This window comes from Schistocerca americana, chromosome 2, assembly GCF_021461395.2.
Source record: "Schistocerca americana isolate TAMUIC-IGC-003095 chromosome 2, iqSchAmer2.1, whole genome shotgun sequence".
Taxonomy (NCBI): Eukaryota; Metazoa; Arthropoda; class Insecta; order Orthoptera; family Acrididae; genus Schistocerca; species Schistocerca americana.
Window position 1 is genome coordinate 491,095,497 of NC_060120.1, and position 27,074 is coordinate 491,122,570.

At 43.3% G+C, this 27,074-nt stretch overlaps 1 protein-coding gene across 1 annotated transcript in view; it reads right to left on the reverse strand.

Annotated features, from left to right (window-relative positions):
• LOC124596637 (tyrosine aminotransferase) overlaps positions 1-27,074 on the reverse strand; it is a 189,236-nt gene that overhangs the window by 51,153 nt on the left and 111,009 nt on the right. Inside the window, exons 4-5 of the mRNA XM_047135865.1 lie at positions 13,025-13,183; positions 3,794-3,985 (exon numbers count right to left, since the gene is read on the reverse strand). Coding sequence (XP_046991821.1) covers positions 3,794-3,985; positions 13,025-13,183 — 351 coding nt within the window. The remainder of the gene's footprint in view (positions 1-3,793; positions 3,986-13,024; positions 13,184-27,074) is intronic.

The following is a 27,074-nucleotide window of genomic DNA, read 5'->3' on the forward strand; positions in this document are numbered from 1 at the left end:
CTGATATGCTACAGAGAGTGTGGAACGAGTTGGAGTATCGGGTTGATATTGCTCGAGTGTCTGGAGGGGGCCATATTGAACATCTCTGAACTTGTTTTTGAGTGAAAAAAAACCTTTTCAAATACTCTTTGTAATGCTGTATAACAGAAGGTTATATTATGTTTCTTTCATTAAATACACATTTTTAAAGTTGTGGTATTCTTTTTGAATCACCCTGTACTTTTCGGCGGTTTTGCATTGGCTAATATTCTCACTGTTTCTATACGGATTTCTTCAGCTGTTACAGAATCCACACTGCGAATTCCTGCTTCTACACTGGCTATAATTTCTTCCGTGGGCACAAAACGGCGTGTTATCAAGACGTTAGCGGACAGAGCTAGAAATATTTGTGAACCTGAGTTGCTCGACGCTGAGATGGAACATCTCCACAATGCACTAATGAAGAACGGATATTCGTCCGCCGAAATAAAACGTGCGTTGAGGCAGCCACGCAGAAATCATACTGACGTACAGGCTACTGCAAAATCTAAGGTTTTCCTGCCGTTTGTTAAAAATGTGACGGAAAGAATAGGGAGGATCTTGACGAAGCGGAATATTACCGTAATTTACAAGCCCACCAGGAAGATACAGGAATACCTTAAGCCTGCCAAGGACACTCGCAAACCTTTGGAAAAAGCTGGAGTGTATAGGATCCCATGCAGCTGTGGTGATGTTTATGTGGGTACAACTAAAAGAACTGTTCCTAAACTTTGGAAGAGCACAAGGGAAATTGTAGTAGAGGAGAAACGGAACGATCAGCTGTTGCGGAGCATGCTTTCCAGCCAGGGAACCGTAATATTCGTTTCGAGGAGACGCAAGTACTAGAGGCTAGAAGCGGATACTACGAAAGGCTCTACAGGGAGGCAATCGAAATCGCTAAACACCCAAATAATTTCAACCGAAAGGAGGAGGGCGTGAAATTAAACGGTATATGGATGCCGGTGTTAAAGAAGATGTGTACCACCCGTCCACTACTGGGTGATGGCAACGGCGATCGACGACGACGGACAGCGGCCAATTGCACTGACGTTTTCAAAACACGTGACGTCACACCGCGGCGCGGGAGCGCGCGGACACGGAATTTAGCGGCAGTCTGTAGCGGGCCAGTGGGTGTGTTGGACCTGCCATCGACCTACGGACCCCCTTGAAGATGTCTCCCGCAGTCGGAGACGAAACGTTGGGAATTGAGATAAAATTCATCAACCGACCACGGCATAACAGCCCGGACTCTCCGAGGAGAATGGACACTACCAGATGCAAAAATGTAGACTTTCACGGCCGGAAATATCATGTCCATTGTAATTCAATGGACATGATATTTCCGGCCGTGAAAGTCTACATTTTTGCATCTGGTAGTGTCCATTCTCCTCAGAGAGTCCACGCTCTACATTTAACTGGGTCTAGTCTTAAAATACGAAAAGGTGTCACTCCAGTGTCAATTGTTGTTAGGTGCACCACTGTCACATCAAGGAAAGTCACAACAATCGTCGCCATGCTTGACATTTCGTGGTGCTGCACACGTCGTCGTACTGTCCGTGTGGATACTTCCCTTTCTGCAAAAAAGCCCATTTTCTGACTCAAGGTACGCGTAGCGGCTGTGCAATCCTGAACGGTCGAGCGAACGCTATGTCCATCCTCTTGGGCGCTAGTCGCGTTGGGCTGTTAAGGCCCTGCACGATATGGCGTATGGCCCCATCGATTCCACATTCGTATGACAGTTACAGGATCCCCGCCAACATGAGCAGCGATATCACGGAACGATAAACTGAACTCTCTACTGACAACGATCCTGCCCTGTCGAATTCCGACACATACTGGTAAACTTCTCTCTTTAATGCGCAAGGCACAACACGATCTTTCCCACAAACAACCGACTTTCAACTGTGATTTTGGAATCAGAAACCCGCTGTGTAATCTTCCCTTGTACACACAATTTTATGGTGTTACTCTTAACGACATAGTGCATTTGCTCTGAAATGCAAAACACCTTTATATCCAAGCACGCAGCATACTTGAAACGTATCAGGGTGGAACCCACAGGGTTGGTAAGCCGGGTATGGGTCTGTGCTTCTGGATATGTGTGAGCGGGACTCCGGAGCCACTCATTGGATGGTCGGTAGTCCCTTGCTAGACAGAGAAAAAAATGGGCGCGTGGCTGCGCAATGTCATGTTTTCGTGTTTTTTTTTGTTTTAATTACTTGTACGATTAAAGCGTTCCTTGGCTATGTTGTATAACAATTTTTAATAAAGCCATAATCATGTCGGAAACCTTTTCACATGAAGCACAAACGACAGCTCCACCAGTGTTCTGGCCATTTATACCTTGTGTACGCGATACTACAGCCAGCAGCACCTCAAGAAGACGATTGGGTCACTTATCGAAATATTGTGCATGAAATGGAAACTATAACTCGAATGAACACCCGGAAGACCGCCATTAATCAATCATGCCAAGAAAACATCGTAAATCACAAGTTTCATTTAAACTGCTAACGCTGGCTGAACGCCTGCTAACCGTGTGTGTATGTAAATAACCTGCTCCATTTCATAAATTCGCAAGAAAAAGTTTAATTTCGATTTTCGTTACTGTTGTAACACAGATAACGATGGATCCTCATAAATACGCAACTCCACATTACGAGTTCGCTAATCTATCCATGTTTAAGTCTAATTGTTACTCCTGAATCTGGTCTATAGTACCGCTAGATACCATGTATTAACATTCACCATTAACATTTTTCGGCATTATACAGGGTGATTCACGAACATATGCAAATATTTTAATACGTTATTCTACAAGTAAAACTAAAGAAAAAAGTTCGTATAAACAAAGGTCTTCAAATGTTTAGTTACAGAGTTACGGCTAGTAAAAGATTTTGCCTGAAATTTAGCAGCTTCGCTAATTTGAAGCACTCGCTAAACTGTACGAGGTCCCAGACGTTTATTTGCAGTTGTTTTCCAGAACATCCAGCATCCATAATATCCTCATCATCGTCTTCACGTATCGAGCACTCATTATGAACGCTAGGTAGAGAATCTGTCTCCCGTAACCTTCGAAATTTTCCACTAATGGCTCGTGCATTCGGAATCCTCCGAGTCAGATAACGTACGCGATATTCGTTAACTGTAGCCGTAGCATTACCATCATATTTTCCATAAATAAACACCATATCGGTGCATTCCTCTGTCTAAAATTTGAAGAGCATCCCTATTTCATAAGTAATCTACAAACTACTGCAGTTACTATATGGTTTCACGTAAATGCACTGTTGTTATTATGTTCTTTCACTGAACAATACAGAAAACTAACTCGTTTCAAGGTTAAGTAATTACTGAAACAACTCACTAACGGTTGCCAACAATTACATAAACATTTCTACATTCCTAATGGAAAGTAAACAAATTTACTTGTATAATAATCTTTGCTTCTGTGGATGTTCTGGAAAACTACTGCAGATACACGTCTGGGGCAGGTTTTATTAGATTCACCAGACCATAACAACAAAATAAATGTAAATCGTGCTTTACTTTAACCGCATACAGTTTTGCAGGTGCTTCATATTAGCGAAGTTGCTAAATTTCAGGCAAAATCTTTTATTAGCCGTAACCCCGTAACTAAACATTTGCAGACCTACGTTTATATGAACTTTTTTCTTTAGTTTTACTTGTAGAATAACATATTAAAATTTTTGCATATCTTCGTGAATCACCCTGTATATATATGCAAAACTGATACAAAACATTAATTACTTACCATGTGTTCATATATCTCATCAGCTATTATCGGTAATTTGTGCCTTGCTGCAATGGATAACATATCTTTTAGATGTTGTTTCTTGAAGACCGAACCACACGGATTCGAAGGATTGCATACAACTATTGCCGCCGTATTTTCATCAATTTGGCTCTCCAGATGGTTCAAATCGGCTTCCCAGTCGTTCTCTGGCTGCATAAAAATGAGAATAACCATTAGTTTCAATTAGTCTCAGTGCTATCCACAAAAAGTAACAAAATATTTCTGGTGCATGCAGAAGTTCATAGCGTTTTTGTTTTGCATGTTGGTATTCTGGTTGTTGTGGGGTCAATTATCAACTATCATTTTCTATTTGTGGTTCACTGTTGGTATTTGAGTTTACACATTGTCATTTTGTCATTTGGAGATAGTGAGTAGAGTTGTGGACACTAGACAACGGGGTGCCAAGTGGAGAAATCGGACAATTCCGATATATTTTTCTGTTTGCGTTCAATAGAGGGGTGACAGCAGCGGAGGCAACGAGGAACATTCGCGCCATGTGTGGGGATAAAGCCACTGGCCACAGAACGGCAAGAAAATGATTTTTATAAAAGATAATCGTTTTGACATTAGTGACTCTCCGTGCTCAGGAGAACCTTCAGGGTTTTATGAAGATAGTTTAAACGCGTTATTCCACAACGATCCATGTCAGTGTACTCGATAACTGGGAAATGTGAAGAACCTTTAACAGTCCACCATCGTGCGACATTTGCATGCCATGGGAAAGGTTCAAAAATCGGATGCTAAACCAAAACCACAAAAATCAGCAGGCGGGCTATATGTGCGTCTCTGCTTTCTCATCATCAACCGGGTCGTCAACAACACCGACTATTCCTATCCTGTATTGTTACTGGAGACGAGAAATGGTGTCTTTATGCTAACATAAGGAAAAGAAAGGAATAGTTGAGTCGAAACAAGGTTGCAATTCCCCGTACAAAGACTTGTGAGCATCCACAGAGGATAATGTTAGGCATCTAGTGGAACAGAGACTGTGTGGCGTACTACGAACTGCCTCCCCGAGTTGTAACCATCACAGCTGACATCTATTGCCAACAAGTGAGGCGTCTTGCAGGCGCAATCTAAGAACAACGACCAGGAAGACTACCTGAAGCGATGCCACTCCACGATAACGAATCCCGCCCACATTCTGTTAGACTGACATAAAACACTATACAGGGGTTGGAAAGTCATTCCGTATCCGTCTCATTCACCTGATCTAGCACCCTCAGATTCTCACCTTTTCTACGCTCTATCGACCACTCTTCAAGGAACTACCTTCCCGGATGAAAATGCGCTCCGAACACGGCTCGACGAGTTTTTCGCCTCAAAACCACGTGATTTCTACACCTCGAAATCGAAAAGTTATCCAGCGTTGCCAGACTGTTGTAAATAATGAAGGAGAATATATTAGTGATAACTTCAGTCTCTGTTATGTGTATCTGTTGTCCGCCCCCGGTAGCTGAGTGGTCAGTGCGACAGGATGTCAATCCTAAGGCCTGGGTTCGATTCCCGGCTGGGTCGGAGATTTTCCCCGCTCAGGGATTGGGTGTTGTGCTGTCCTAAAAAAAAAAAAAAAATGGTTCAAATGGCTCTGAGCACTATGGGACTTAACCACTGAGGTCATCAGTCCCCTAGAACTTAGAACTACTTAAACCTAACTAACCTAAGGACATCATACACATCCATGCCCGAGGCAGGATTCGAACCTGCGACCGTAGCGGTCACGCGGTTCCAAACTGACGCGCTTAGAACCGCACGGCCACACCGGCCGGCTGTGCTGTCCCATCATCATTTCATCCCCATCGACGCGCAAGTCGCCGAAGTGGCGTCAAATCGAAAGACTTGCACCCGGCGAACGGTCTACCCGACGGGAGGCCCTAGCCAAACTACATTATTATGTGCATCTGTTGTGTTTATTAAAGTTATGGAACAACGCTATGAATTGACGCACCAATCCAATAGAAATAACAACATTCACAGGAATGTAAGATCAGAAAGAAAAAAATTTGATTCTTCAGTTTCTCTCAGCGTATCAGTTGATCGAACATTCTTTGGGTGTAATGTCGGTTCATGGTGTCCAGCGGAATTGGCAGTACACCCATGGACTGTTCGATCAACTGATAAAATAATGTTTGTCACTTCCAGAGAACCCCTTCAGCCACAACGAAAAGCACTTGCCGGCCGGTGTGGCCGAGCGGTTCTAGGCGCTTCAGTCTGGAACTGCGCGACCGGTACGATCGCAGGTTCGAATCCTGCCTCGGGCATGGATGTGTGTGATGTCCTTAGGTTAGTTAGGTTTAAATAGTTCTATGTTCTAGGGGACTGATGACCTCAGATATCAAGTCTCATAGTGCTCAGAGCCATTTGAACCATTCTGATAAGCACTTACAGTATCGCCTAATGAAATCTGACGGGGGACAAGTAATAAAAACGACAGATCAAGAAACAGGAATTATTGAAAAGAAGGTTTCTACTTTTTGCCACTGTTGTTTGACTCTCACAGAAAACAGAGAGAACAATGAAGCTCGATATACACAACTGAGAAGAGGAATTAAGAAAGGAAGAGAAACAGGTACCAGTGCAATCGATTCTGGTCAAAAGTAGCTCATGGAAAAAATGCTAAGTGGAATGAAGATCATTTGGTCAAACATTAGTAGAAAATTAAATAGCGACCTGAAAAATTAAATATAGTTCCACATAGCAGAGTGAGTAAAAAAATTCTGCTATTTGAGAGGAAAAGTTACACTAGATTGTCGACGCATGGGAGAGACCTCAGATGTTAAGTCCTATAGTGCTTAGAGCCATTTGAATATTTTGAACGAACCGATGTGCTTCATTTGCCTAACCAGGAGTAAGTGTTTAATATTCGCATTTTGACATAATGAGGATAGTGCCACTAAGACGACCCTTCCGTTGGGTATGAAAAAGGTCCCTAGTCCAAAGGCTATCAAAACACTTGACCCTACCAATAAAATCCGAGGTAGGAGCCACAGAAGAGTCCGATTTTATGAGCGGAGTTTTGAACATATTATGTAGCGCATGCTGTCGCGTGCATACCGATTTATCATGTGAATTTTAGTGCTCAGAGTCTCCGAATATATGTTCTGTTCGCCTTCGATGTCGCTCCTTTCAGTTAAGAATCGATTCTGCATTTTTAAGAGAACTGGAATCTGTCAGGAAAGAAAGAAATTAGGAAGGAATTGTCTATGGCCTATAGTAAAAGATCAGCACCTACATTTGCCTAATAGAAAATGGGAAGTCACAGAAACAGGTTGCCGGCGGATGATTCGAACGATCTAGCCTTACTAATCCAGGAGCTGTTACTTCAGCGCCTCCACCCGCAGATCTACCCTGGTCGCTGGAGAGTTTAGAAAAACTGGTTGTTGTACATTGTTAAAAAAATACGTCACAACAAAAGAAGCAATTCTTATACTGTATATTTTTCCTTTAATTGTACAATCTGGTCATTTGATAGTCCACGAATGCATGCATACTTTAAGATTCAATTGTGCATTGTATTCCTGGGCTCAGTTATTATAGTACCACAAGAGCGTTAATAGACTTTGAACGAGAGGGGGTGGGGATGCAGAGTGCAATTGGGTCAGACGAATTCAAGCAGCCCACTGAAAAAAATCATTTAGTGACGAATGTGTTATAGAATGTGCTGTCATTACATACCCCTTCTTCTTACCACAAAGCCCTCCGCATCGTTCTGTATCGGAACTGGTTTTCATGATTGAGTACCGCCCGGGTGACAAGATCGGCCGATATTTTGGCATTTGAGCTACTAATGACAGCATTATGGGCTTCTTTTAATGAAATGCAGCCATCGATGTTTGGGCGATGTTTTGTTGATAACGCGATATTTGGGTTACACAGACAAATCCAAGTGTATTACTACACACTGATTATAATATAATGTTATTCGTAATGTTGTTTACTTCTACGCTGTGTGAAATATTGAATTACTTACTGCAACCCCAAAGTTCTACCAGTTTTCAAATAATGACTCCAGTGCTAACATTAAACAGATGTAGAGTGGTAATTACGCGACTGTAGTAATGCATACATATTTTAACTTATCGTAACGCAAGTGGACGAATCAAAATCCGTTTTCTTCTTCTTTCCTGTTTCAAACTAATCTATTATTATTAGAAACTGGTATAACAGAACACAGCACGAAAGAAAAAATGGGAGCACTTACGTCAAATTCAACTTCTGGTAATAACTGAACTGATTAACAACACAACAACTAAACTCAAGTAAGGCCAACAGTGTACAGTAGTTGGTCTTGGCTAAATTGGAGGTGGGCGACAGCCGATAGTACTATCGATATATAGATAGTTTAAATCTATCAGTGGCCCTGTTGACTACCGATTGCGCGTATCCCTTTTTCGTCGTCTGATTGAAAATCAAAGTATCTTTCAATTACACTACACAGGAGCTAGGACATATGTAACTTAATTTGGTGATAGGGATGGGTGCGGACCCCCTCCCCCCCCCCCCCCCCCCCCCCGCCACTTTGACTATGTCCTTGCATAAACTAGTTTTCAGGTCTTTTCAGATTCATCTTCAGATGGGACAATCGGAAGCTCTGTATTAATTTTCGTTGGTAATGTTGGGTACTGGCTTGGGATATGGGCGCAATTGTTGTTGATATCCACCTGGCATCTTCCATTGTTACTGCTTATGGTTACAAAATTAATCGTTACTTACTGGGTATCGCCATAAATAAATCCGACAGCGTGAAACAAATTCCGTACAACTAATGTACTCTTATACTCACAAAAAAAGTCATCTGTTCCACAATATTGATAATGGATGAGTTTCAACATAGTGTAGTGTCTTACCGCAACGCTATTTAAAGTAGTGGTCATCTGCGTAGCCAATCACTATAGTTTTCATCAGAACGACGGACAGAATTATATTTTCACATTTTTCGTTCCTTACGCTTGACAGTTGAGTGGGCTCTGTAGAACAACACCTCGTGCTTTTCAGCCCCCAGGAACCACTAAACTTGAGGAGGTGGTGTGGTTTCCATACGTGGGTGCATCGACAAAGGAGGGTGTCTGTGGAGAGGGCAGACAAACATGTTTCCTGAAGCCTTTTCAGTAGTAGCAGCCTTTTTCAGTAATCTGGATGACTGACAGATCTGGCCCTGTAACAGCGGAAAAAATGATCTTGCTGTGCTGATTTTGCAAACAGCTGGAAGAAAAACTACAGCCGTTATTTTTCCTCTGGAGCATGCAGCTTTACTGTATGGTTAAATGATGATGGGATCCTCTTGGATAAAATATTCTGGAACTAAAATAGTCTCCCATTCGGATCTCATGGCGGGGACTTACTAAGGAGAATGTTGTCATCTGGAAAAACAAAACTGGCATTCTACGGGTCGGAGCCTAGAATGCTAGATCTAGTAATTGGGTAGGTACGTTAGAAGATTTAACAAAAGGGAAACGGATAGGTTGAAGTTAGATGTAGTGGGAATTAACGAAGTTGGATGACAGGATGAACTGTACTTCTTGTCAGGTGAGTACAGGGTTATAAATACAGAATCGAATAGGCGCAATGCAGGAAAAGGTCTAATAACGAATAAGAAAATAAGAATGCGGGTAAGCTACTGTGAACATATTATCGTACTCAAGACAGACACGAAGCCCACCGTAGTAGTACAAGTTTGTGTGTCTAATAACTCCGCAAATGAAGAGATTGAAGAAATGTGTGATGAGATAAATGAAATTATTCAGATAGTAAGGGAGACGAAAATTATTTGTGATGGGGGACTGGAATTCAATGGGTGGTAAAGGAAGAGAAGGGAAAATAATAGGTGAATATGGACTGAGGGAAATGAATGCAAGAGGAAACAGCCTGGTAGAATTTTGCACATAGCATAATTTAATAATTACCAACACTTGTATTAAGATTCATGAAAGAAGGTTGTTTACGCAGAAAAGACCTAGAGACACAGGAAGGTTCCAGATTGATTATGAAATGAATTTCGGAACAAGATTTTAAACTGTAAAACATTTCCAGGGACAGATGTGGACTCTGACCACAATTTGTTGGTTATGAACTCTAGATTAAAACTGAAGAAATTCCAAAAAAGTAGGAAATTAAGGACTTGGGACCTATGTAAACTGAGAAAATGAGAGCTAGTCAGAGTTTCGGAGGGAGCATTAACCAACGGCTGACTGGAACAGGGGTTCAAAAAAACGGCTCTAAGCACTATGCGACTTAACATCTGAGATCATCAGAACTTAGAACTTCTTAAACCTAACTAACCTAAGGACATCATACACATCCATGCCCGAGACAGGAATCGAACCTGCAACCGTAGCAGCAGCGCAGTTCCGGACTGAAGCGCCTAGAGCCGTTCGGTCACAGCGGCCGGCCTGGAACAGGGGTAACGAATACTGTAGAAGAAGAATGAGTGGATTTGAGAGATGAAATAGCGAAGGCAGCAGAGCATGTAATAGGTATAAAGACAAGGCCTGGTATAAACCCTTAACTGATGAAAGAAGAAAATATACAAACGCAGCAAATGAACCAGGAGAAAAGGAATACAAATGTCTAAAAAATGAGACTGACAGTAAGTGCAAAATGGCTGAGCAGAATTGGCTAGAGGACAAATGTAAGGACATAGAAGCATATACCACTAGGGCTAAGACAGTGTCATTTTCGTTATATTGTCTCACGTAATGTAATCTTTTGTGGTCCCCTGCTTCTCTGCTCTGCCGTTCCTTCCAGTACCAAGTTAACTAGTCCTGAACGCCAAAGTACGTGTCCTACTAATATGTTCCTTCTCGTGATGAGGAGTTTTCCATAGAATTCTATCTTTGCCTGTTCTTTCTAGTACTTTATCGTTCCGTACTTTATCTGTCAACGTAGTTTTTACTGGCTGTAGTTCCTTTCCGCATAACACTTTAATAGTTGTGTCACGACAGTATGTTAAATTGATGAAGTAAAGAAAGAAAAAACCATTTCATAGCCACTTACTAAAATTTATACCCGTAGCCATTACAAGTTTCGGATAGTTAATTTTATCTTCAGCTAAAAATCTTGTCTCTTGGCTCGCTAAAATAGCTCTCAGGAGCTCAAAGTTGTTGGTTCTAAAATAATTGAATTTCCCGTCGAAAATACAGTATACTGTTAAAATAATAACAAAACAATTGTAACAGAAGTACGCTACTTTTGTAGAATTGCTGCATAAATCTACAGTTTTGTCCCACACACAGTGCGAATGGGGAACTTTTCGATTTAATTTTTAATGAAGGATAAAAGCAGCCAAACGGATGCACTAATTTTATTGCATTGAGCTGGTTTCGATACCAACCAAGCGTATCTTCTTCAGTTACGTAGACTGAGTTGACAAATCTTTCAGTCTGTTGTCAGTCCTAGAGGCTTCCCATACTCGCGGTTTTAATGTTGGTTTTACAAGAAAACTGTTACATATTTGAATTGAGCACTTTAGCTCATATGTTTTTATCTCTCCATGCAATGTGACTCTATGTAATTGTAACTTATTCTGATGAAGATACCCCTAATTGATATGGAAACCAGACCAAAGCAATAAAATATGTGCAACCGGTTAGCTTTTTGGATCCTTCTCAAAAACTGAAATACAGTTGCTGAACGTGAGCCATGCTCAAGAGTGTCTCTTGATTTATAGTACTACACCTACCTTTTTAGCAACCAACGCAAATCTTATCGGTATCTATAACGATATGGGTCACGGCTGCAAAACACTAACGCGAATTCTTTACAGGCGAATGGAAAAACTAGTAGATGCCGACCTCGGGGAAGATCGGTTTGGATTCCGCAGAAATATTGGAACACGTGAGGCAATACTGACCCTACGACCTATCTTAGAAGCTAGATTAAGGAAAGGCAAACCTACGTTTCTAGCATTTGTAGACTTAGAGAAAGCCTTTGACAATGTTGACTGGAATACTCTCTTTCAAATTCTGAAGGTGGCAGGGGTAAAATATAGGGAGCGAAAAGCTATTTACAATTTGTATAGAAAACAAATGGCAGTTATAAGAGTTGAGGGGCATGAAAGGGAAGCAGTGGTTGGGAAGGGAGTGAGACAGGGTTGTAGCCTCTCCCTAATGTTATTCAATCTGTATATTGAGCAAGAAGTAAAGGAAACAAAAGAAAAATTCGGAGTAGGTATTAAAATCCATGGAGAAGAAATAAAAACTTTGCGGTTCGCCGATGACATTGTAATTCTGTCAGAGACAGCAAAGGACTTGGAGGAGCAGTTGAATGGAATGGATAGTGTCTTGAAAGGAGGATATAAGATGAACATCAACAAAAGCAAAACGAGGATAATGGAATGTAGTCGAATTAAATCGGGTGATGCTGAGGGTATTAGATTAGGAAATGAGACACTTAAAGTAGTAAAGGAGTTTTGCTATTTGGGGAGCAAATAACTGATGGTGGTCGAAGTAGAGAGGATATAAAATGCAGACTGGCAATGGGAAGGAAAGCGTTTCTGAAGAAGAGAAATTTGTTAACATCGAGCATAAATTTGTCAGGAAGCCGTTTCTGAGAGTATTTGTGTGGAGTGTAGCCATGTATGGAAGTGAAACATGGACGATAAATAGTTTAGACAAGAAGAGAATAGAAGCTTTCGAAATGTGGTGCTAAAGAAGAATGCTGAAGATTAGATGAGTAGATCACATAACTAATGAGGAGGTGTTGAAGAGGATTGGGGAGAAGAGAAGTTTGTGGCACAACTTGACTAGAAGAAGGGATCGGTTGATAGGACATGTTCTGAGGCATCAAAGGATCACCAATTTAGTATTGGAGGGCAGCGTGGGGGGTAAAAATCGTAGAGGGAGACCAAGAGATGAATACACCAAGCAGATTCAGAAGGATGTAGGTTGCAGTAGGTACTGGGAGATGAAGAAGCTTGCACAGGATAGAGTAGCATGGAGAGCTGCATCAAACCAGTCTCACGACTGAAGACGACAACAACAACAACAACAACGATATGGGTCAGTGGGTATTTGAAATGTTATATGGGACAGGTGGGTTTATTTAGTTGTCCTTTGTCTAGTGTTTAATCAAAAAACATAGTTTCATGGGTTTTTTCATGCCTGCTGCAGCTGCCAACGAGCACGATTGAAGCTGCCACTGTTGATAACTGATTTTCTAAAACTACGCACGCATCTGTACTACCAAACTCACCAACAAGTTGTAGGATCTGGTTTCGACGCCAATAGACTCAGCGAGTGTCCTGTAGAGCGGGAAAGCAGGTCGTGGCATCAGGATGTTCTGTCCTGGTGAGGCTAGGGCAGTTATGCTCAGGTCAAGAGCGCTCGAGCAACCACTACAGAGGACAACATCCTGTAACAGAGAAAAATGTTGCGTCAAGAGAACGCGCAAGGAGATAAGTTATTAAAATGCTGAAGAAAAAAGAATCGAAACCGTGCGCAGTACCAGTTGTTAAGGTGTTAAGGTGTAAATAACTAAACAGTCGTCTGGAAAAAGCTCTCGAAGTTTTATGTGCTCGTCATTATTCGCAAGGAACTAGGCGCAAGACATGGATGGTCAGAAAGCGTTCTGTAGGTAAACTCCGACTTTTGGAAGACAGTAAACGTATGAAAGTAAACATTCTGGCCAAGAACACAACAGATTTCGGCTTGACATGTCGCACTCCGACAAAAACAGTGATACAACTCAAAAAGGCAATAACTGAGAAAAATCGACTTAAAGAGTTCTATAAAACTTATCGTATAAACGTCCTTTAAATTTCAAGTAAGAAATTTTGGCAGTAAATTGCATTGTAGGGTATACAACAGTAATATGGACATGTAGTTCTGTACTAGTCGAATATGAGGTGTTATCGGGTAATTATTAATTAATACTTCCACCTGAAAAGTGGGAGAAGTATTACTTGAAGGGTCATAAACAAAAAAAAATTTAGAAAATCAAAAAGTGATACTTACCTTAATATAATAGACGTTCGAACTTCCATCAGACAAAATCAGTACTTAAAATAAAAAATGAGAAACAAGTTGAAGCTGTTGTATTAGAAAAACACAAAATGCCAAATTGTAACTTGTGAAAAATAATACAGTTTAATAAGGAACACCAATTACGTACAATTTAAGGACCCAGTTCACGGAAACACAGAATGATAAACGGTATTATATTATGCAGGAATACTTTTCGCCGAGAAAAGGAATTCAACATGAACATTTTTGTTTTTGAGTCATCAGTATACTGACTGGTTTGATGCGGCCCGCCACGAATTCATCTCCTATGCCTGTCTCTTCATCTTAGAGTGGCACTTGCAACCTACGTCCTCCGTTATTTGCTGGATGTATTCCAATCTATGTCTTTCTCTACGGTTTTTGTCCTGTACAGCTCGAGTATCATTGAAGTAATTCCCTGATGTCTTAACAGTTGTCCTATCATGCTATCCTTTCTCCTTGTCAGTGTTTTCCACAATTTCCGATTCTGCGCAGAACCTCCTCATTCCTTACCTTATAAGTCCACCTAATTTTCAACATTCGTCTGTGGTACCACATCTCAAGTGCGTCGATTCCCTTCTGTTCTGGTTTTCCCGTAGTCCATGTTTCAGTACTATACAATTCTGTTCTCCAAACGTGCATTCTCAGAAATTTCTTCCTCAAATTAAGGCTTGATACTAGTAGACTTCCCTTAGCCAGAAATGCCCTTTTTGCCGGTGCTAGTCTGCTTTTACTGTCCTCCTTGCTCCGTCCGTCATTGGTTATTTTGCTGCCTAGGTAGCAGAATTCCTTAACTGCGTCAACTTCGTGACCGTCCATCCTGACGTTAAGTTTCTCGCTGTTATCATTTCGGCTACTTCTCATTACTTTCGTCTCGCTTCGATTTTCTTTCAATCTCTATTCTGTACTCATTAGACTGTAATTCTTCACTTTCACTCAGGATAGCAACATCAGCGAATCATGTCAAAGATATCATTTCATCTTGAATTTTAATTCCATTCCTAAACCTTTCTTTTATTTCCATCTTCTTCGATGTATAGTGAGAACAGAAGGGGCGAAAGACTACATCTCTGTCTTACACCCTTTTTAAACCGAGCACACCGTTCTTGGTCGTCCACTCTTATTATACCCTCCTGGCTCTTGTGCATATTGTATATGCCCATCTCTCCCTACAGCTTACCCCTATTTTCCTCAGAATTTCGAACAGCTTGAACCATTTTTGTTCGACAAATCCTCTGAGTGTGTCTTGATTTTTCTTTAGTCTTGCTTCCATTATCAACTGCAATGTCAGAATTGCCTCTCTGGTGCCTTAACCTTTCCTAAAACCAAACTGATCTTTATGTAACACATTCTCAATTTCTTTTCTATTCTCTTGTATATTATTCTTGTCAGTAACTTGGATGCATGCGCTGTTAAGCTGACTGTGCAATAATTCTCGCACTTGTCAGCTCTTGCAGTCTTCGGAATATTTTTCCGAAAGTCAGATGCTATATCGCCAGACTCATACATTCTACACATCAACATGAATAGTCATCTTGTCGCCACTTCCTCCAATGATTTTAGAAATTCCGATAGAATGTTATCTATCACTTCTGCATTATTTGATCGTAAGTCCTACAAAGCTCTCTTAAATTCTGATTCCAATATTGGATTTCCTATCTCTTCTAAATCGTTCCCGTTTCTTCTTCTATCACATGAGACAAATCTTCCCCCTCATAGAGGCCTTCAATGTATTCTTTACACCTGTCCGCTTTCTCCTCTGTATTTGACGTGGAATTTCCGTTGCACTCTTAATGTTACTACTCTTGTTTTTAATTTCATCGAAGGTTGTTTTGACTTTCCTATATGCCGAGTCAGTCCTTCCGACAACCCTTTCTTTTTCAATTTCTTCACATTTTTCATGCATCCATTTCATTTTAGCTTCTTTGCACTCTCTATTTATTTCATTCTTCAGCGACTTGTATTTCTGTATCTGAATTTCCCTGAACATTTTTGTACGTCCTTCTTTCATCGATCAGTTGAAGTATTTCTTCTGTTACCCATGGTGTCTACGCAGTTACCTTCGTTGCACCTATGTTTTTCTTTCCAATTTCTGCCATTGCCCCTGTTAGAGACGTCCATTCCTATTCAACTATAGTGCCTTCAGAGCTATTCCTCATTGGTGTATCTATAGCCTTAGAAAATTTCAAGCGTATCTCATCATTCCTTAATACTTCCATATCCAACTTCTTTGCGAATTGCTTCTTCCTGACTAATCTCTTAAGCTTCGGCCTACTATTCATCACTACTACATTGTGATGTGAGTCTATATCTGCTCCTAGGTACGCCTTACAGTCCAGTTTCTGATTTTGGAAGCTCTGCTTGACCATGATGCAATCTAACTGAAATTTTTCCGTATCACCTGGCCTTCTCCAATTATACCTCCTCCTCTTGTGATTCTTGAACAGAGTATTCGCTATTACCAGCTGAAATTTATTACAGAACTCAATTAAATCTTTCTCCTCTCTCATTTCTTGTCCCAAGCCCATATTACCTGGTAACCTTTTCTTCTACTTTTTTCCCCTACAACTGCATTCCAGTCCCCCATGACTATTAGATTTTCATCTTCCTTTACGTACTGTATAACCCTTACAATAATTTCAAATACTTTCTCTATCTCTTCAGCTTGCGACGTCAGCATGTATACCTGAACTATCGTTGTTAGTGTTGGTTTGCTGTCGATTGTGATAAGAGAAACCATATCGCTGAGCTGCTCACAGTAAAACACTCTCTGTCCTACCATCCTTTCTTTGTAGCAGATATTTTCAATTTTTTTCTTGTACGCTGCAAAACACGAAATTTCGTAATACACTCCTGGAAATGGAAAAAAGAACACATTGACACCGGTGTGTCAGACCCACCATACCTGCTCCGGACACTGCGAGAGGGCTGTACAAGCAATGATCACACGCACGGCACAGCGGACACACCAGGAACCGCGGTGTTGGCCGTCGAATGGCGCTAGCTGCGCAGCATTTGTGCACCGCCGCCGTCAGTGTCAGCCAGTTTGCCGTGGCATACGTAGCTCCATCGCAGTCTTTAACACTGGTAGCATGCCGCGACAGCGTGGACGTGAACCGTATGTGCAGTTGACGGACTTTGAGCGAGGGCGTATAGTGGGCATGCGGGAGGCCGGGTGGACGTACCGCCGAATTGCTCAACACGTGGGGCGTGAGGTCTCCACAGTACATCGATGTTGTCGCCAGTGGTCGGCGGAAGGTGCACGTGCCCGTCGACCTGGGACCGGACCGCAGCGACGCACGGATGCACGCCAAGACCGCAGGATCCTACGCAGTACCGTAGGGGACCGCACCGCCACTTCCCAGCAAATTAGGGACACTGTTGCTCCTGGGGTATCGGCGAGGACCATTCGCAACCGTCTCCATGAAGCTGGGCTACGGTCCCGCGCACCGTTAGGCCGTCTTCCGCTCACGCCCCAACATCGTGCAGCCCGCCTCCAGTGGTGTCGCGACAGGCGTGAATGGAGGGACGAATGGAGACGTGTCGTCTTCAGCGATGAGAGTCGCTTCTGCCTTGGTGCCAATGATGGTCGTATGCGTGTTTGGCGCCGTGCAGGTGAGCGCCACAATCAGGACTGCATACGACCGAGGCACACAGGGCCAACACCCGGCATCATGGTGTGGGGAGCGATCTCCTACACTGGCCGTACACCACTGGTGATCGTCGAGGGGACACTGAATAGTGCACGGTACATCCAAACCGTCATTGAACCCATCGTTCTACCATTCCTAGACCGGCAAGGGAACTTGCTGTTCCAACAGGACAATGCACGTCCGCATGTATCCCGTGCCACCCAACGTGCTCTAGAAGGTGTAAGTCAACTACCCTGGCCAGCAAGATCTCCGGATCTGTCCCCCATTGAGCATGTTTGGGACTGGATGAAGCGTCGTCTCACGCGGTCTGCACGTCCAGCACGAACGCTGGTCCAACTGAGGCGCCAGGTGGAAATGGCATGGCAAGCCGTTCCACAGGACTACATCCAGCATCTCTACGAACGTCTCCATGGGAGAATAGCAGCCTGCATTGCTGCGAAAGGTGGATATACACTGTACTAGTGCCGACGTTGTGCATGCTCTGTTGCCTGTGTCTATGTGCCTGTGGTTCTGTCAGTGTGATCATGTGATGTATCTGACCCCAGGAATGTGTCAATAAAGTTTCCCCTTCCTGGGACAATGAATTCACGGTGTTCTTATTTCAATTTCCAGGAGTGTATTTACAACAGCTGTAATGGTCCTTCAGGCATGCATACATGTAAGATTGTAATGTAATATATGATAGAGACACTGTATTAACACAGGCATTGTAATAATTAATGGTATTAAAACTACATTCAAGTTATACATGAGTTTCGCAACTCAGAATGTGCCGCTCTTTTTGAATGACCCACGCAGAACTGTCAGTGACACTGTTCTTGCCTTGGCGAATCATGAAGTAAGCTACAGCAAAAATGACTCACTGTCATGAAGTGGACAAATTCCAAGATAGACACATGACGTTTTTCGTGGATGTTGGGGTACTTGACAGGAATTTTTCGGTAACTAAAAATTGCCATTTTTTGACTTGTGTCACTTTTCTCGCCGGAGTGCGATATATACTCGTACTGTATGTCATAAATCACACAACGCTGGCTATCAGAGCAATGGAAATACGTCTGTGAATAGATAAATATATTTGGAAAGGATACGTACAACTAATCAGTTGTTTCCATAGAAACTTCGTGTCATTCATCCTTCAGCATACCATTTATTCCATCAACAATGACGCGAGTGGGACAGGAAACCTGTAGCTGTGTTCTTATTGTAACAGGAACAGTGGCTGTTCGACCATGTTCAAAGCAGATTGTTGGGTGGGCCAATGGAGATCTTTCAGCTCGACCGTACGTTTATGAGCCCATATCTGAAGACAGCCTGTCATCAGTAATAGTAAATTATTTATTAAGTAAACACGGTCGTAATTAGTAAGCTTATATTAAATGCGAGAGCTCTCAATTTATAATAGAGCATCGATACCTTGGAAGAAGACATTTTCGTTAAGGAACAACATTTGTACCATAGAATGCAGTTAACCGCCTACCATATTGATATTTTCCTTGACCTTTTCTCATGGGGATTACATATACCGAACAAAAAATTAACCGGGTATAGGAGACGTCACGCTAATGCCGCACAATACCGCCAGTAGCCCAGCATTCCCATATAACGACGATGTGTAGCCGTCGCGTCCTAGCCTCATTTTACCTGAAGACATTATGCCTGATTTTACAATTAATCTGAAGATGGTTGTATGATCAGCTGAAACCAGTAATCATTTAATGTATTTTTATTTGCGATCTTGACTATTAAAAGATTTTGTTGTCCGCAGCTCGTGGTCTAGTGGCTAGCGTTGCTGCCTCTGGATCACGGGGTCCCAGCTTCGATTCCCGTCTGGATCGTGGATTTTCTCCCCCCAGGGACTGGGTGTTTGTGTTGTCCTCATCATTTCATTGTCATTCGGGAAGGTGGCGAGACTGAACATTGTAAAGGTTGGGAATTTGTACGGGCGTTGATAACCAAGCAGTTGAGCACCCCACAAACCATATATCATCACCAAGATTTTGTGAAAATAAAATAAAAAACTTTTTGAAAATATTTAGACTGTTTGTCTCCATTTCCTGATTGTGTAAGTACTTAATACGGAAGAAATTCTCCATTAGGAGTTCGTCCCTCCTCGTCAGGCCGTCACTGCAGTGTTCTACCGCCATGTCCTGACGTGGTTAGGGAGAACGTAAGAAGAACGTGTCCGGTGCACGGCGACTGGTTCCTCCATCATGACAATGCACCGATCATCCAGGATCTTCTGTCAACAAAGAAAATGATAGAAGTTCTTCATTCACCGTATCCGCCCGACCTGCTATCGAATGACTCCTTTTTTTTATTCACCAGAATGAAGTTAAAAGGCTGAAGATTTCAAACAACTGAGGAATTCAAGCAGAACCGCAAGTGGGACTAAACTGTTTTACGAAAAAAGCATTCAATGGAGCTTTCAGTCCATGGGAAAAGTGCCAGTAGCGGTTTATAAACGCCCAGAAGTAGTAGGATCCAGATAAAGTGTACTTAGTGTATTCCGGGAATTTTTGGGTAGCACTTGGTGTTTTGTACAGTGAGCTTGCTCTGGAACTACAGCTTAATACACCTGAATGTAAAACGGGAGCCAATACTCTATTACCAATGCTGCTAAGAAATTTACTCTTATATGAGTAGTAGAATGGGATTCATTCAGCTTCGAGAGAACAGGAAGATCCTGCAGTAGAGCTAGCAGCTATGGTCTGGGAGAACCGACATGAACGTCTGCAAAAACGTTTTACTAACTGAATTTCACTCCACACTGACTTTAAGTGACATTGTTCACAGAGGTTGATAAAATGATCAGGTGGCAGCGGGTAGTTCGCAACAGTGAAAGTAAAACCTCCAGGCAGATTAAAACTGTGTGCCAGACCGAGACTCTAACTCGGGACCTTCACCTTTCGCGGGCTAGTTTTCTACCATCTGAGCTACCCAACCACGACTCATGACTCGTCCTCACAGCTTCAATTCTGCCACTACCTCGTCTCCTACCTTCCAAACTTCGCAGAAGCTCTCCTGCTAATCTTGCAGAACTAGCACTCCTGGAAGAAAGGATATTGCGGAGACATGACCTAGCCACAGCCTGGGGGATGTTTCCAGAATGAGAATGTCACTCTGCAATGGAGTGTGCGCAGATATGAAACTTCCTGGCAGATTAAAACTGTATGCCGGACCGAGATACGAATTCGGGACCTTTACCTTTAGCGGGCAAGTGCTCTACCATCTGAGCTACCCAAGCACGACTGACGACCCGTCCTCACAGCTTCAATTCTGCCAGTACCAGAACCTTAATGAAAGTAAAGTTATTCGATTCTTCTTATTATTTTTCTTATTATAATTATCATCATCATCATCGATCACAAATAAAATAATTTGAACTACGATAATACCGAACACAAACTAGTACAGATCTACAAATGCAGCAACCAGTGACCTTCATTGTTAGGTGAAGATGTTGTAGAACTCGATCCAGCGAATTACCTGATCGTCAGCTGCATGGGGTGCTGTTTATAAGTCCTTGCCCCGCTGCGTCTCCAATAAAGCTCTTTTTTAGTTGTGTCTTCAGGCAGGTGTTGGTAATAAACAGGATGCGACGCTTAAATCTCGACAAATTACAATCTGAATTTCCCGCCATATAGTAGTTTCGCCGGGGTCGCGACAGGCGTTCTTGAAAGCCACAGGCGTCTAGTAAACAGTGAGAACCTCCAAATGGCCGAGATGTTAAGGACAAGTGCGGAGTAGTACAGCCGAAGAGCCGCGATTATCGAAATTCTTCGCGCTGGGCGCTCTCCCACTTAAATACTTCGATTCTTCGGGTACCCGAAATCAACTGCTTACCATATTGTGGCCAAGTATAATGCTTCGGAGAAGTTTGGGGAACTTTCCACTAACCCGGCGAGGAAACCTCATTCAAGGAAACGCGTGTCACGAACTGCGGCATAATTGAAAAGATTTAGACGCTTATTTCGGAGGACCCGGGGCAATCGCTGAGGAAAATGGCGTCAGTATTGAATGTCAGCGAGCGAACAATGCGCCGGATGGCAGAGAAGGACGTCACACATGCCATTTAGTCCAAAACTGGCTCTGAGATAACGTTGACATGTTCTGGTCAAAGGAGTTCTGGCCACGGAATAGCCCGGTTTTGAACTCCCTCGACTACTAAGTTTGGAGCGCAGTCGAAAGAGTTACCAATAAGACGAGGCACCCTAATGTCGCATCTCTACGCACCGCTATTGAAGCAACATTCGGAATATGGACAGCGCTGTTTTAAAGAGTGCGTGTGATCGCTTCAGGACAAGATTGGAAGCGATCATTGTGGCTGAAGGGGATCAGATCGAGTAATCTTACTGTTGAAAGATACCACTACCTATGAGTAAAAGGATTTTCATTTTCATTTGTGTTTTGTTTTAATAAATTTGCTTTTCATAAAAGTTTCATTTGTCCGGATTTAAACGCCGCACACTGTACACAGTGCCACAAGCACTCAATGCGAGCCGCGCAGGATTAGCCGAGCGGTCTAAGGCGCTGCAGTCACGGACTGTGCGGCTGGTCCCGGCGGAGGTTCGAATCCTCCCTCGGGCATGGGTGGGTGTGTTTGACCTTAGGTTAATTTAGGTTAAGTAGTGTGTAAGCTTAGGGACTGATGACCTTAGCAGTTCAGTCCCATAAGATTTCACACACACACTCAATGCGAGAACTGATCGGATGATCTCACAGGTTATTTTCAAAATGAGAAACCTGACAGTTAAACGTAGATGTGGTATCGAAGATAGGAAGTATGCAAGCCAATACACAGGTTTGTTTGGGCGCCTACTTCACTGCTTGGCACAAAAAGTGAAGCACCCAGAAGACATGTTCGGTTGTCAATGTAACTTCGTACACCTACACTCCATTGGCAAGAATGTAAATGATTAGAAATGCAATTCTCTGTGACAGGAAGAACCACCACCAGAGAGCATTAGTGTTGCTCGTGTCTAGTATTGTTACCAAGACTGGTAGGGTGTACAAGAGAGTGAACAGAGTCAGATGTTGAGCGATCGCTGTGAGGGACACGGGCGTACTCGCGTGAGACAGCATTATCAGTACTTGACAGAGTCTCAAGGAGCCTGATTGTGGGTATCCATTTGGCCAGCTGGTTGAATACAGATTTGTGGAGTATTCGATGTGACAGTGGTCTGATGTTAAATTGGGTCTGGGAACGTGAGGGCGGGCATATTCGTCGTCAAGGTTCCGTCCGACCGCGAGTGACCACCACAAGATCGCCGTATTGTGCACCGTGCACATCGTAACCCCTTCACATCTGGGTCTGCTACCTGGCAGTAAGTCATGGACCCTGTGCAACACGCTATCACATTCCACACCATTTATCGGAGACTAGCTGCGGCAGGACTGTTCAAGGCGTAAGCTGCAGTTAACAACATAAAACAAACGACTGCGTTGGAATGGTGCCATGAACGGGAATCGTGGACTGCCGATGAATGGCACTGCATTTCGTTCAGCAATTAACAGCGGTCAGCGGTCGGCGCGTATAGCGGCGGCCTGGAGAGGTCCTAGACTTGCAGTGTTTTGGAGAAGTACAGAAATGTCATTGTTGACGTCATGTTGTGGGCAGCCACCAGGTACGACTCCAGGTCATAGATGGTAATGAGTAATGACTGAGCGAACTCTGACGCCACGGGTCTCCATGTGATTCCTCTCATACGACAGTATCGTAGTGCGATTTTTCAACAGAACGATGCTCCTCCACATACGTCACGTGTCTCTATGAAACGTATGCGCAATGTTGAGAAACTTCTGCGGCCGGTGAGATCCCTGACAGAACATGTGTTGGCCCAGCTCGGACGACCCAGTTCCAGTACCATGGACCAGTTAAACCAGTTGCAGACCAGCTTCCCTCAGGAGAGGATACAGCCGCTTTATGAAACCCTTTCGAATCGAATCAGTGCATGTATCCAGGCCAATGTCATACTGGTAAGGAAGTTCATACTTCCGTGTTCTTTATACATTTGACTCGAATTTTTAATCACTGAAATAACACCAAATACCCTCTCAATTCGTGATGTTTCCTTTCGTTTCTTCCTCCGCTTCTCAGAGCTGTACTTTTTTGTCGGGCTATATATTCACATTCAAAAGACAAAAAAGAAACGGACGTACCACGAAGGAATTATCCGAATGGGACGGCAATCAGTAGATGTGACGTACATCTACAGCCAAATAACGGATTACAATTTCAGAAAAATTGGATGATTTATTCAAGAGAACGAGCTTCACAAATTGAGCAAGTTAATAAAACATTGATCTATCTATGGCTGTTATGCAGGCAGCTATTCGGCTTGGCGTTGATTGACAGAGTTGTTCAGTGTTCTCCTGAGGGATATCATGCCAGATTGTGTCCAGTTGGCAAGTTATATCGTCAAAATCCCAAAACAGCTGAAGGGCCCCTACTCACAATTCTCCAAAACGTTCTCAGTTGAGGAGAGTTCAAGTACGAGGAGAAGCCATGCGCATGCGGACATTATCCTACTGAAATGTAAGCCCAGGATGGCTTGCCATGAAGGGCTATGAAATGGAGCATAGAATACTATTGCTGTGCTGTAAAGGTGCCGCTGATGAGAACAAAAGTGATCCTGCTATGAAATGAAATGTCATGTCAGAGCATCATTCCTGGATATAAGACCGTATGGTGAGCGACAGTGAGATTGGTCTCCCACTGCTGTCTGGAAGATCTCCAGACAAGTCTTCACTCGTCATCAGGGCTCAGCTCGAAGTAGAATTCATAACTGAAGACAATTCTACCCCAGTCAGTGAGATACCAGGCCGAAGACCCGATTTGACACGCCCTGGACAGTTGTGGGATACCAATCTGACGGGCAGACAACCACGACTGATGGTCTGGGGTGACATGTCTTTTCACAGAAGGACAATTTGGTTGTCACCCGCGGCACCCTTACGGTGCAGCGGTACGTTAACGATATTCTGCGCCCTGTTTTGTTGTTCTTAATTGCAGGTCATCTTGGGCTTACATTTCAGCGAGATAATGACCGTCCGCACCCAGCGAGCGTTTCTACGTCCTGTCTTCATGGTTGCCAAACTCTATTTTGGCCAGCAAAGTCGCTTGATCTCTCCCCACCTGCGAACGTTTCGAGATTTGTGGCTAAGGCCTCTCAGTCGTTTTGGGATTTTGACGATCTAACGCGCCAAATGGACAGAATTTGGAACGTAGCCCTCAGGAGGACATCCAGCAACCCCATTAGGCCAAAGGAGGACCGACGCGTTATTGACTTGCTCAATTTGTGAAGCTCTTTCTCTTGAACACATCACCCATTTTTTCGGAAATTGTAACCACTTGTTTGTCTGTACATGTACACCACATCTACCGATTTCTGTCTCATTCGGATAGTTCCTTCGTCGCGCGTCGTTTTCCTTCTTTTCTTGTTGTTGTTGTTGCCTTTCAGTGAACAAACTTGACCTATTATAGTAACTGAGGTAAAGGCTAGCTCATTAGGCTATGGTTTTTTCTCCACATCACCAATGATGCATGTTGCATGGGTTCGGCGCCATTTATCTTGCGCTAAACATTGATTGGTGCTGACCAGATGTTGCGAGATTGCCAGCCGTCTGCAGCTGCAGTGTGAGCAGGTTTCGCCGTATTTTGACTGTAAATACAGAATGTTGAAGAGCCCATCAATCTCTGACGTCATTTATGTTACATAGAGATAGAGATGCCTGATCTGTACTCTTGTGATAGTCCTCTTCAATATCCAGGAACCTAGGCCACTAATTATTGATTTCTCATCCACCATATCGGCAGCATTTTGGCGAGGCATTCGTCTTCATGGACGACAATTCGCGTCCCCATCGTGCACATCTTGTGAATGGCTTCCTTCAGGATAACGACATCGTTCGACTAGAGTGGCCAGCATGTTCTTCAGACATGAACCCTATCGAATATGCCTGGGATAGATTGAAAAGGACTGTTTATGGACGACGTGACCCATCAGCCATTCTGAGGGATCTACGCCGAATCGCCGTTGAGGAGTGGGACAATCTGGACCAACAGTGCCTTGATAGTATGGCACGTCGAATACAGGCATGCATCAATGCAAGAGGACGTGCTACTGAGTATTAGAGGTACAGGTGTGTACAGCAGTCTGGACCACCACCTGTGAAGGTCTCGCTGTATGGTGGTACAAGATGCAATGTATGGTTTTCATGAGCAATAAAAAGGGCGGAAATGATGTTTATGTTGATCTCTATTCCAATTTTCTGTACAGGTCCCGGAACTCTCGGAACAAAGGTGATGCAAAACTTTTTTTTATGTGTGCATTTTAAATACAAAATGCCACGTATTGTTGAACATACTGTCTCGAGGGCACACACGCAGTGAGCTACAAGGAGCGGGGCAGTGGCGTGACCAGCGCACGTGGCTGGGCACGCCCCGACTACGGCAAACACGCGGAACCTGTTGGCTGGCGGCGCGTCGCGGCGGCCTTGGCGCCCACCACGTGGTCTCCGGCTGGCCACTGGCGAGTGGCGACAGCTTCCTGCCGCCGGCTCTGCGCAGCCTCCAGAGACCTTTGGGTTTCACACCTCCGCCGTTCACACATGTGTCTTCCGTCTGACAAAAATGCAGGTTCATCCGTCTTAACCTTAACAAAGTATGTACTTGTGTTGTCGGATGGTGCTAAACTGATGTGAATTAATCAGGCTCTCCAAACAGTAATATTTTTCATCGAATTGAATTAGCTATGTCGTCAGTGTACGACGCAGGAAAATTATATACGCAAATGTGCACTTTGGCTCTAGTTCTTTGTGACATCCATTTAATGACCAGCCAGCGTTTTCGGATGCCAACAATAGCTTTTTGAATGTTGATCTAGTCTTCGTCAGTTAGAGTTAATCGTATAGCAGTTACAGTACAAATCAGTTAAGGCTAAACTTGCAACAAAGATGTATGCCATTTATATTAATATGAGAATGCTCGTCTCGATCTGAAATTGATGGGGTTGAGTACAGGACTACAGACTCTTCAGACTATCTGGGAGTGAAGTTCGTCACGGTGATCACTACATCTACATATATGTTACGTAAATTGTAAATTGGATGTCGAGAATCGAAAGAAAAGGTTGAGTGAAAACAGGCAGAATTACTGTGAGGTAGGCAACCGAACTTCATCCAAAAATACGCAATGACCTTCTGCTCCACCAGAGATTGTGCATGCCCAATTTGCTATTCATAATCTCATCCCTAACAAGTGGATATAGTCCTCACTGAGACTTGTAGGCTAGGTCGTTCAACGTCCTCTCCAGTCTGCAGGCTACGTCAGCTTTCAAGATATTGGTGTACTCTGTAGTCACAGAGAAACAGTTGTAGTTGAGGACAGAATAAGATTAAGAACAAGAAAAGGTCCATCCACTGCACGAAATGTACCTACAACTGAGAGACTCGATCCTAGGGAAAGCTTTAGGCGCACACCAAAGAGACCAACTGGATCACTTGAAATGCAAAGGTACAATTGTGCAGAACTAAGTCCTCAGTATCTTAGGACATGTGACAATGACGGAACTCTTATCACCTGGCGGCACCGAAAACGGAATATCT